Source organism: Gymnogyps californianus, chromosome Z (assembly GCF_018139145.2).
Source record: "Gymnogyps californianus isolate 813 chromosome Z, ASM1813914v2, whole genome shotgun sequence".
Classification (NCBI taxonomy): domain Eukaryota; kingdom Metazoa; phylum Chordata; class Aves; order Accipitriformes; family Cathartidae; genus Gymnogyps; species Gymnogyps californianus.
The window spans coordinates 57,329,725-57,342,013 of record NC_059500.1 but is presented as its reverse complement, the minus strand read 5'-3'; the positions used below and the strand labels follow the sequence as shown (position 1 = coordinate 57,342,013).

At 46.5% G+C, this 12,289-nt stretch overlaps 1 protein-coding gene across 1 annotated transcript; it reads left to right on the top strand.

Moving 5' to 3' along the window:
- Nucleotides 1-1,159: 1,159 nt before the first annotated feature.
- ENC1 (ectodermal-neural cortex 1) lies at nt 1,160-11,980 on the top strand. The gene is made up of 3 exons (XM_050913231.1): nt 1,160-1,196; nt 6,017-7,829; nt 11,551-11,980. The coding sequence occupies exon 2, from the start codon at nt 6,029-6,031 to the stop codon at nt 7,796-7,798; it is 1,770 nt and encodes a 589-aa protein (XP_050769188.1). The 5' UTR covers nt 1,160-1,196; nt 6,017-6,028; the 3' UTR covers nt 7,799-7,829; nt 11,551-11,980.
- The last annotated feature ends 309 nt before the right edge of the window (nt 11,981-12,289 follow it).

Sequence of the window (12,289 nt, the reverse complement as noted above, 5' to 3'; positions counted from 1 at the left end):
CTGCTATGTCTAGCAGATGTTTATTTTTGAAATCGGCCTTTGCACAAGTGCGTTTTTCTCATACTTTGTTAACTGGGAAATAATTAAAGCCAGGCCTGGCTTTGTGCTGCTGTAGCACTCCAGTGTGCAGCTATGAAGCGGTAGCTCTGTGAAGTCCTCATGAGAGCGCAAAGAAAGCGCGGTGCGCTGCAGCTCCGCGGCGCTGCTGGCAGCGCCCCGCGGCCGCGAGGAGGAGCGAGCAGCGCCCAGGAGCGGTGCTCGGCCCCCCGCGATGCCCGGGGCCCCGGGCTCCCTCGGACCCTCCCGGCCGCTCCCCCGGGGCGCTGCGGAGAGGCTCCCCAGCGGCTGCTTTGCTCGGCTCCTCCCCGGGAGCCAGGGGCAGCGCAGCCCCCGGCGCCCGCAGCCCTCGGGCCGCTCCGCGCGGCTCTTCGCCCCCGCGCAGTTATTTCGGTGTCTGCAAAGCGGAGCGCGCCCCCTCCTTCACTCCGAGCGCTGCGGACACGGGCAGCCCGGTCCCCCGGGGAACACCCGCCTCGCCCCGCAGAGTGCCGCCCCGGCGGCAGCGCTCGCCTTACGGCGCGGCGGGGCAGACGCCGGGAGCGCACACCTCGCCGCTAGCTCGCACAGCGGGAGGCTGGCCCGGCTAACGCCACGGGGCCGCCGCGCCGCCACGGCCCGGCCCGGCGCGGTGCGGTGCGGTGCGGTGCGGAACGCCTGCTGCGCAGCCCGCGGGCAGGGGAGGCCGCCCTGCAGCCCCCGGCGGGGCGGCGCGGGGGCACCTTTGCACCTTTCCTGCCACCGGGACAGCAACTCACGTGAGAGCGCTGCCCTCATCCTCCCGTCCCTCCCCCACCTGTCACTCACCCGCTTTGCATAAACGCTCCCCCCGCCCCCCAGCGCATATACCCCTTCTCCGCGCCGCCACCGGGGCAGAGCTGCGAGCGGCGGTGCCAGCAGCAGCCGTCCCCTTCTTCCCTTCCTTCCGTCCCTCTTTCCTACCTCCCGCCCTCCTTCGCGGACCGCCTCCCGCCAGCGGCACCACCTCCGCCTGGCGCTGCGCGGCTCCCGGCGGCGCAGCCTGCCCGGCCGCCTCTCCGCGCTGCAGCCGAGCCGGCAGCCGCGCTCCCCTCCCATGCGCGGCGCTGCGCCGCCCGCGGAGGCACAGGGACGTCCGCGCTCGCCCAGGAGCCGCTGCTGTAAGTCGGTGCCCGCCGACCTGTTGCAGCGCCGGCCGCGGTGGGGAGGTGGGGGGGCAGCGCGGGTCCGCGGCGGGCCGAGGGGCGGCCCCGCTTGCCGTGCGCACGGCGGCGAGGCGGGCGGCGGGGGCCGAGCGGGGAGGCAGAGCTGCCGCATGCTTGAGGCAGGCGTCGCACGGGTCTGTGCTGCCTGCGGCGCGGCTGAGTACGCGCCCGTGGGGCTGTGCGGTGCCGCTCCGGCTGGAGCCGGGCTGCCCTGCTGGTCCCCGGCACGGCCGGAGCCTGGCCCTCCTCCGCTCTGCCCGGAGCGCCAGGGACGATCGCCTCTTCTGCAGGCAGCGGGGCACTGGGTGGCCGGTGGGTAGCTGTTGTCTCCGGTATGCGGCTGTCCTCGTAAAGTGCCGGCTCCTGTGAGGAAGGCTGCTAGCCTCCCCGGTGGGCTTCAGCTTCCTCCTCGGGGCCCCGGGAGGTCCGGAGCATCCCTCAGTGGGCGTGAGGCAGGGCAGGGGAATGAGCGAGCGTCTCACTGCTCCTGTAGCTGCCTGCGACGCTGCTCTCCCTGCGCTGGTACAGAAACTTCTGCACGTGGTTATTGCACTATAAAGGAAACGAAATGCTTTTTAACTTCTCATACTGTTTCTTTATCAGGTTGGGAAGAAACCCAGCAAGTTTCTTTTCAGAGACGGAGTTATTTAGGCGTTATGATGGAGTGAACTGGGGGGAATTTAGAGTTAAGTTTCTTTGTCTGCATGTGGTGAGCAGTAGTGCATTCCTAGCAGGAGCAGCGTGTTCTGCTTTCCATCTCGCTGCAGGTCCTAGGAAGCCACTGATTTTGTGCTAGAGGACTTTAGGTAGGGTCAGAGTCTGGCTCTGCAAAACTGATAGTATCCCTGCAGATTTAGCAACTGAAAGCGGTGTTAGTTAAATCGATGGGATGTTTAGCAGATTTCCTCTCCTTCAGCTGTTGCACTGATTCTGAACAAAAATGCAACCACCACCATGTAATTGCAGAGTCCTATTAAAGTGAGCCTACATCAGAGATGTGTCAGTAATTTGAAAATACTTAATTTTTCATTCGATTTAAGCTGAGCCCTGCATGCTGCAGAGCTGTTAAGAAGTAGGGCAGGGAGTCTGTTGTTTAGTCTTAAAGTAGTGTTTACTACTGGGCTGCTGTGACAAGTAGCCTGTTGAAGTGTAATTATAAATCAAAGTCTTGGTTCAACCTCTGTTCCTAGATAAAATCTGTATCTGTAATTTACTGACCGCTTCTTGTCTTTTACATACAAATTTTATTATTTCTAAGGAAAAAATGCCTGAAGGGAGTTGACTCACATTATTCAAGATGAACATTTGCTCACTGACTGTAAATTACCTCCGCTGAAGTATTTGAGGCTTGCATAATTTCCAACACCAAATAGAGAAATCAGAGATGTCATTTATACATTTTAATATTCTTGTAAGATTCTGGACTGAGCTAATTGTCAGAAACTGCAAAAGGACATGTTTACAGAAACACTGCCTGTTAGTAAATGATGATGATAACTGCTTGTAAGGGTGTTTGTTTGACTAGTCCATGTGTGAACTCATCTCAGCAACCACAGTGGAGGAAGAAGATATGTATAGATACGTATCTTTGTTCTGTTTGGGGAAATATGTTAGCTTATCTTAAATGTGAATTGGCATACTTTGAATTCTTCTCAATAGATGACATTGTGATGATAAAGGCAATGTTACTGGAACAGTTAAAGACCAGCATATGTGAAAGCTGCAAGTGCTTTGTGAGAAATGGCAATTCTCACTGAAAGACCAAATATTCTATTTTAGTGGGGTGAAACTCTGAGTGCCTTATTCAGTAGCTGTTTGAGAGTGGCTCTTACCTTTTTTTTTTTCTTTTTACAGCGGTGTTCGTTACTATGGCTGTGGGTGGGCTTGGGTAACACGCAGTGATCTGTTTCTCCCCTCTGCATATGGTCTGTAGTTCACTAGCCTCCAACGTACGCGTAACTGCAGGATGGGTTTTTTATGTTTGCCTGTTTTGCTGTGGTTATGGGCTCATTCTGAATGGTGCTGAGAAAGTGGCACTCGCAGGAGTACAGAGCCCGCTGAAAGATCTGAATGCCCGCATTTGCAGCCTCTGATGTGAACTTTACCTGCCCTGTTTCTGAACCCTGTGTGCATGATAAAAGAAAGTTTTCAGTATACTCTGAATTCCCCAGATATGTGGGGGGAAAGGAGAGGAACTGTGTTTCCATAGAAATCCTGACATGCCTAGACTGTGGTGTCTACACATTGACTTAATTGGGATGGAGAGCAGGGGGGCAATGAGCATCCTCAGATCCTGGCGACACTGTTGTCTCTGATCAGTGGGTGTTTAGCTCCCATCCTGCTCTCTGGTGAGGAGACCTTCCGGGAGTAGGTCCTCAGCGTGAGGAAAGCCAATCTGTAGAGATCCAGTGAATGTTTTGCATGGCATCATAATAACATTTAAAATGGTAAAGTGCCTGGAAAAGTTTGAAAAAATTGCAGGGGGTGCTTTGCCAGTAAAGGGTTCACCTTCCCACCTGTGTCTCCAGACTGTTTGTGTACTAGTATTTCAAGCCATGACCCTTTCTGTAATCCTTCAGTTCAGCAGTTTTCAACCTGTATATGGTCAGTATAATCTTTTTGGCTATAGATTAAGCGGGTAATTTTAGTCTGAGATTAGTGCTCAGGATCCTTGAATGCCATCTGAGTCTTTATTTGCCAGACAATACAATTGCATTAAAGGTAATTTAATTTGCCTTGTAAAAGGATTTGTGTTTTGAAGACGTACCAGCCTCCTTGAGTTGTTCTGTGCTTAGTGTTAGTGCATTTAATAGTTGGGTCTAGGGAGCATTAGTAAAATACCTTTTCAAACTTTTGCATGATAGAGTGAGACAGATACTCTACCTTGTGGCTCTGATGGGAAGGATTCCTCTCTGTTTTGGAGGATTTTGGATTGAGCACTGTATATTGAGCTGTGTTGCTTGTTCTTTTCAATCCCAGTTAAGTTTCATCAGGGAAGTCATGTTTCAGATTAAAGGAAATGGGCTATGGTAGTTGTACAGTAAGGTGTCTCTTTGTTCCTTAATTGATGTTGGTTTGAGGGGCTTTTTTGCTGTGACTGAAGGGAAAGGTATATCACAAACTTGCTGTTGGATGTGACGAATCAATTACTCTGTATGTTAGCACAGCTAGCAAGAAGGATGGTACTGGCTATGCTGCAGTTAATCTGCAGGTGTTGCATATTCCATATACACAGATCGCTTGTTCTGAAATGGAGTCTGCTGCCCAAATTAATCATATATGGTTTTGATTTTATTGAAGGTTCTGGTCACATGAATCTAGAAAAATACATGTACTTATTAAAAAATGCTTTTTTTTGAGGCTCGTAAAGCTCTTGTGTCATCTTGAAGCATGAAATGTGGGAATAGAGTTGTACAGTTCTGTATTGCTTAAACATGCTTAGGAATATGAAAATGTTCGAGTCTGTGAGAGAGGGAAGTATATCCACATTAAAAACCTCCACAAGTGGCCCCAGGTCATGCTCTGACTTTGAGCATTGGGCGCTTCCAATGTAGCCTTTGCCCTGTTCCTTATTTGAAGGTGCGGTAAAAGGGACTCTTGGGCATGCGAATATCATAGTAATTAGGGAAGTTTGGTTCTCGTCTTTCTCCAAGCTTCCTCTGCAGTTTGGAGAGAGAGAAGTGAGGTTATTACAGTAGCGGTCACAGCCACAGCTTGCACCGGGCTCTGTGTGCTTCATCTCCTATTACTTGCACTGTGGCTTTTTGGCCATTAGCTTTATATGGCTGCCAGTATTCCTCCCTTTCCCTATACTCCATACTATTTTGGCTTGACTCTTAACTAAATCTGGAAACTTGCTGCTGTAATCATATGTAGACCTGCGTATCATGGCAGGTAACAGTAACATTAACCCCCAAACAGGGACCGAACAGCATTGTGTTAGGAATAGGGTAGGATAGGATATGTCTTCTGTTTTATGCCTCCTCCAAACTTCAAAATGAACCAATGGCTTGTGCTCTGAGTACTTGATTCTCAAGGTAGCTTCAGAGGCGATGCCTCGGTGACTTCAGCTGATAGTGAAAACACATTTTTCTGCTGACTCTGCCTGTGTATATGCTGTATCACTATAGCAGGCGGCCGCTGGCAGAGTTCAAGATGTAATCTCTAAAATTCACTCGTCATATTTTTTTTTATGGTTTCACAAGTCTAAATTTATGATCGTTGCTAGGTTTTTATTTTAAAGTTCCCTTTTTTCATTCTCTGCTGTTGCATATGGAATCATTATACCAAAGGGAAGCTTCCTAATGGGATTAGTAGGTTTTTGTTCCCTGTGCAGCTTTTGACATTCCTTAGGTATTCTGTCTGGTAGCTCTTCCTGCTATGATTCAGTACAGGAGAATGTTTCAAGCATGTGCATGTGTACATATGTAATGAATCAGCTGGTCTAGGTTGGGGAAGGGTGAGAAAATCAGTCCTGGTTCCTTTTCTTTCTCCTCCGACTTACTTGCTTACTGTATTGCTATGAAAGTTGGAGATCAGGTTTCCCAAGATAAACCTGCTCTTGGGCAACAAATTTAGAGTATGTCATTTATGAAACTCAACTTACAAAAAAATAAACACGTGCCAAAGGTAGATGCAATTCTCTGTCCACTCATCTATAAATTAAGGCTTTTTTTTCCCATCTTATAGTGAATAAGATACACTTTTTGATATGTAAAAATAATAATGTATTTAACTGTCTTATTAATCTTATTAATTTTTTTCTTTTTTTATAGGTGTGAAAGAAAATGTCAGTCAGCATGCATGAAAATCGCAAATCTAGGGCCAGTACTGGCTCCATAAACATATACTTGTTCCACAAGTCATCCTATGCTGATAGTGTCCTTACTCACCTGAACCTTCTGCGTCAGCAGCGTCTCTTTACAGATGTACTTCTCCATGCTGGGAACAGGTCATTCCCCTGCCACAGAGCTGTTCTAGCTGCTTGTAGCCGCTATTTCGAAGCAATGTTCAGCGGAGGACTGAAAGAGAGCCAGGACAGTGAAGTCAACTTTCATAATTCGATTCACCCCGAAGTCTTGGAGCTTCTTCTGGACTATGCATATTCCTCCAGGGTTATCATCAACGAGGAGAACGCAGAGTCGCTGCTGGAGGCTGGCGACATGCTGGAGTTTCAGGACATTCGGGATGCTTGTGCAGAATTTCTGGAGAAAAACCTTCATCCCACCAACTGTCTTGGCATGCTGCTGCTGTCAGATGCTCACCAGTGCACCAAGCTGTATGAGCTCTCTTGGAGGATGTGCCTTAGCAACTTCCAGAGTATCAGTAAAAGCGAAGACTTCCTCCAGCTGCCAAAAGACATGGTAGTGCAACTCCTTTCCAGTGAAGAATTAGAAACTGAAGACGAAAGGCTGGTATATGAATCAGCTATCAGCTGGGTCAACTATGACCTGAGTAAGCGTCACTGCTATCTGCCTGAGCTATTGCAGACGGTGAGACTGGCCCTCTTGCCAGCCATATACCTTATGGAGAATGTGGCCATGGAAGAACTTATCACCAAGCAAAGGAAAAGCAAAGAGATTGTAGAAGAATCGATAAGATGCAAGTTAAAGATCTTACAGAATGATGGAGTGGTCACTAGTTTGTGTGCCAGACCCCGTAAAACTGGCCATTCACTTTTTCTTTTGGGGGGCCAAACTTTTATGTGTGACAAGCTGTACCTGGTGGACCAAAAGGCAAAGGAGATCATTCCAAAGGCTGACATACCAAGTCCGCGGAAAGAGTTCAGCGCTTGTGCCATAGGCTGCAAAGTGTATATCACCGGGGGACGAGGGTCAGAAAACGGAGTCTCCAAAGACGTGTGGGTGTATGACACCCTTCACGAGGAGTGGTCAAAGGCTGCTCCCATGCTGGTAGCTAGGTTTGGGCATGGCTCTGCCGAACTTAAGCACTGTTTGTATGTAGTAGGAGGACACACTGCAGCAACTGGTTGCCTTCCAGCTTCCCCTTCAGTATCCTTAAAGCAAGTAGAACAGTACGACCCCGTGACCAACAAATGGACCATGGTTGCCCCACTGCGAGAGGGAGTAAGCAATGCAGCTGTAGTCAGTGCAAAGCTTAAGCTGTTTGCTTTTGGAGGTACCAGCGTTAGCCACGACAAGCTGCCCAAAGTTCAGTGCTATGATCAGTGTGAAAACAGATGGACAGTACCAGCCACCTGCCCCCAGCCCTGGCGCTACACAGCTGCAGCTGTTCTGGGTAACCAGATTTTTATTATGGGTGGAGATACCGAATTCTCTGCATGCTCTGCTTATAAATTCAACAGTGAGGCATACCAGTGGACTAAGGTGGGAGATGTGACAGCTAAGCGAATGAGCTGCCATGCAGTGGCATCGGGAAACAAATTGTACGTGGTTGGAGGCTACTTTGGCATTCAGAGGTGCAAAACTTTGGACTGCTACGATCCCACGTTAGATGTATGGAACAGCATAACAACTGTGCCCTATTCATTAATTCCCACGGCATTTGTCAGCACATGGAAGCACCTCCCCTCATAATTGTGTGTATGTTGCAATTACAAATTATCAGGTAAGAAATAGCACCTTTGAATTCCACTGTAATAATGCTTTTCACAAAGCTTTTCAGCAGCAGCTCTGAGGAGGGTGAGTATATTCAATCCAATTTTACAGCTGGAACAACTGAGACACGTACATTCACAGGCTGTTGTAAGCCCGGCACCACGTCTATGACAAAGCCAGGTGCTGGAAGTAGTTTGCCACGTATCTTGCACCCACTTCTGTTAACAGGGCCTTCTCCTGCATGATTTAGATGTAAAGGACTGAGCAAAAATAACATTTTCAGCTTGTGGGAAAATGCAGATAATCTTTTGGAAATTGAATCCTGCTCTGCGTTCAAATACCGAACGCATGCTAAACAAGGGTTCGGTGCTGTTTTCCTGACGACAGAGGCTAGGTCACTCTGTATATCCAGTAACAGTGCCCAGAAAAGATACTGTAAATTCTGATCTGAAGCCTGATAGTGAATTCACTTGAATTTCCAGGCAGACAGCATGCTTTCTCCATGCAGACAGCCTTTGGGGAAACTTGCTGTCTTATGAAAGGTGTTTTACAGGCACTTCAGGCCTAATTTTCCATCTCACCTAGACGCATGAGTGCACCTTCATGGACTAAGGTTGCATTTGTTCCATTGATATACTTTAAAATACAGATTTTTCAAAATATGGTCATATATGTTGGACTAGATATAGTGTCAGGAAGACATATAATTAATATTGCTGGCTGAAATAATTACCAGTCTATAGCGCACACTGTTCCAAAACAATTTAATTATACATAATGGGCCAAGCTCTTACCAGATGCAACTTCAGCATTGTATCTTCTCACAAGCAAGTCTGAATTTGGCCTTTCTTGTTTGGTTGTTGTGAATTTCTGGGTTTTAGGAGGAGGGGAGAAAAGGTTCATGAAAAAAACCACTAAAAAATCTGGGTACCTACCTATATTGCCAGTATTTTTCAAATCTGTTTTTTCATGCTAACTACTAACGGTTACTTCAGCTATTACTAATTTTTCCTTATTTTTATCTTTTCTGGAGTTACATCACTTAAAATAAGTCACTGACATTTTACAGAACTATTAATCTGTGTATTTTGCGACAAATATGGCAGACTCCCCTTAGTGTTGTGTTGCTCTTTTCCCCCACTCCCCCCTTGAGACTTTAGTACTGAATCACAGTTACCACCAGCCAACCGAACAAATACAGTGGCATGGTTAATCCTAAATAATCTATGCCCGGTGAGTAGTAATTTCCTTTTGGATTTGAACAGTGTATAATGTAACCATGAAGGCAGGCAGGTTAGAAGGAACAAGGCAAATAAATACAGTTGCAGTAATTAAACAAGCTCTGCATTTGCATCTAAGTTACCTAGAAGTCCAGACTGATGGAGATTCTCCAGAACATAGGAAGAACAGCTTGTGTATAAAGACTTCCCTAGGTTCTTCTGTTTGGGACAGATGATATTTTTTTTTCTGGTGTCTTTTGCAGCTGGAGACATTTGCCTGGCTCTTGCAGTAAACACCAACCCGAATGTCTTTGAAGCAGTGTAGATAGGAGTGTAGGGTAGTCATGAAATTCCTTTCTCTGTGGTACACTGAGGATTCATCTTGTAGTTGTCTTTCAGCTGACTGGGAGCTTTGAGTAAAGAATACAAGATTGGGCCTGTGCAAAGCAGCAGGTCAACATGGAAATCTAGTGTGAAATTGGGCTGTGTTGTGCTGTCAGCTGCTCTTGTCTCAGGTGGTTGGTTGTCTTGAAGACGCTGCCTTCTCTCCTCTCCTTGCTTTGTTATTCCCAGACTTACTTTTGGGAAAGCAGGGCAAACCCTTGAGACTTACCAGATCCTGGGTGCTGGGAGTAATTGCACCCCCAGCAGCCAGCAAATGGAAGCCCTGATTTCTGTGTGATGGCTTCCTCCCTAGCTGGGAACAATGTCTTGATGTCTTCAGTTAATTTCTATTATTACTGACTTTCAGCAGTTCTCAGTGTTATCAGAGCAGCAGTATTGAATGCCTGGACTCAGATCTGTGCCAAGAAAAATATTGACTTATTCTTCTGAGACTGACTTAATTGTTCTGAAGTTTACAGTATATGAGAGGGAGTGTTTTATTTTGAAAAAGAGTCCTGAGAATATAACGGTGCAAAAAGCTTTCCTTTGCTCTGCAGTATCTTGTTAAAAGCCATTATTTTAGCTTAACTAACACACAAGATAACTGGCTGAACACAGCCATAGACTGAAATCTCTCCAATGCTATGTGCTCATCCAGCAAGTACGTTTTTTTTTTTCCACTGACTCCTGCTGCTTTGTCAGTGGGTGGGAGGGACAAAAAGGAAATTACTTCTGATTACCCTCTGTTTTCATGGCGCTGTGTGGCCCCAGTCTGACAGCTTTTAGGAAGACTTCAATCTGCTTTGTCTCATTCCTCAAACTTGGGGCTTTTGAGTAGGTTGGGGATTTTTTTTTTCCCCTCCTCCATTTTGGAATTGTTTATAATTTTTTTTTTAAAGTTCATCCCATGACAGGGAACATTGTTTTGGCTTCAGTGTTAATAGTCTGTTTCAGTGGCAAGAATGGCACGCTACATTGAAGAATGTCTAGAAAAGACTAATCAACACTAAGTGCAGAGACCTCTTTTTAGACATAATGAAGATAGTGTGTTTCAAGCCCACAGTTGCAAAGAGGCTTGATGCTCTGGGCTGTTATGTAGGCTATGGTGTTTCCTGTGAGTGTTCCCTGTTGTTCTTAGACATCAGAGCTTGAGAAAGATGTGGTATATTCAAGTGAACTATGAGTTCACTGGAGCTCCTTTGCATTGTAATGATGTAGGATTTGCCTCCTAAAATTCTAGCAGTGCTGTCAGAAATGACTATGATGAGCTGATGATGGTTTGGAAGCTAGCATTTTAATACAGTTTCATAGTGGAAAAGCAAAGCACAATCTCAGCATCCAAAGGCTGAATTTCTCATTAAATAATCAATTTTTATGAAGGACTCTAGGATGGAATTATTGATGCATGGCGCATTGCTGCGTAAAAAGAAATGAGGCAAACTTCTGCTCTAATGAATAGTAGATATGTTTTAAGTAAGGGGATTATATGTCCCTTTCTATATTGTGAATAATTCAATTCAGAATTCTTCATGGTGAACAGAGGCGTTGGGGTGAGACACCTTCACCTCCCCTTCTGCTTTGCTCCAACCAGGTTTGCTTTGGCCCAGGGATGGAAAAAACTCTTTGCACTAAGTATTCATGTGGAAGAGAAGTTGCACAAGGTTATGTTTGCTTAAAACAAATCCACAAACCTTTAAGATTTTGGGGGAACATAGAAATGTTAGAAGTATGCAGGATGCAGAGCCCATCACGTTGAACTGTATTGGGCCAGTTTGATTTAGGTTTCAAATGACTGAATTTATAGCCAAGAAATTAAACAGTCCTTCTGGGGTCAGTAGGATGCTTTGCAGAGTAAGGCTAGTAGAATAATAAAGGCAGAATCGCACCCTAAATAATTATGGTTTTGGCTGGCTTATTTATCAGTAGTTGGCTATTGCACAGGAACCTGGGGTGGGGGGGGGGAGGCAGGGCAGGGAAGCCCATCAGCTGGATTGTATCCTAAGCCTAGCTTTTAGATTTTCTTTGACATCTAACAAAAACCTTATGGTACATTGTCTCAGCAAAACTCTTTAAGTCTTTTCTCTCTTCTTTTTTTTTTTTTTCCTCCCCCTCTTCCTATGCTTTTAGTTTAGTCCTTTATTTGGAGAAGAGAATTGGAACCTCAGATACGGAGAAATGGTTTTAATGAAGAAAAATCGTTCAGCATCTCTTGCATTTGAAGAAAATCATCTGCACCTTGTAAATTATCTAACCTAGACATGAAGGAATGGGAGGAAAAAACCTATCGTCAGTGCTTCAGCACGTGGTTTAAATATGAATGGATGAACCTATGATGTGGTCCTTGTGCTAGTAATTGTGGATTAATGCCAATATTAATCAGTCCTTCAAAGGAGAAAAAGAAGAGACAGAACTTCTCTGAGCTGTGCAGCACACAGCACTCGATTTCCATGGACTCTGCTGTTTGTATGTGAAATTTGAAATGGTTGTCACCTCTCTTTGTGGTGGTTTGAAGTGCCAGCGCCAGCTGCAGGGGAAGCAGGCCAGGTCTGAAACAGTGAGATGCCGCTGTGAATGAAGATACAGTGGTATTGCTGGAACTCTGCTAACCGGAGCGTGCTTGTCTGTGGGCAGTGCCTACAGCATCTCTTAGATCCCGCGTTGCATTGTCCTATGTGCAGCGAGTGACTTTCTGCTTGATAAGGAACAGCCCAGTAGTGAAACGTTTTTGCAACAGTGGGGAACGACAATGACATCTCCCAAATGCTCCTTGTTCCCTTTCCTCCCTGTATTTATAAGTAATTCAAACTGTCCCATTCCTGTTATGTTACTTGTTGTAGATACAGTTATTTATTGTTCAGTGCTTGCA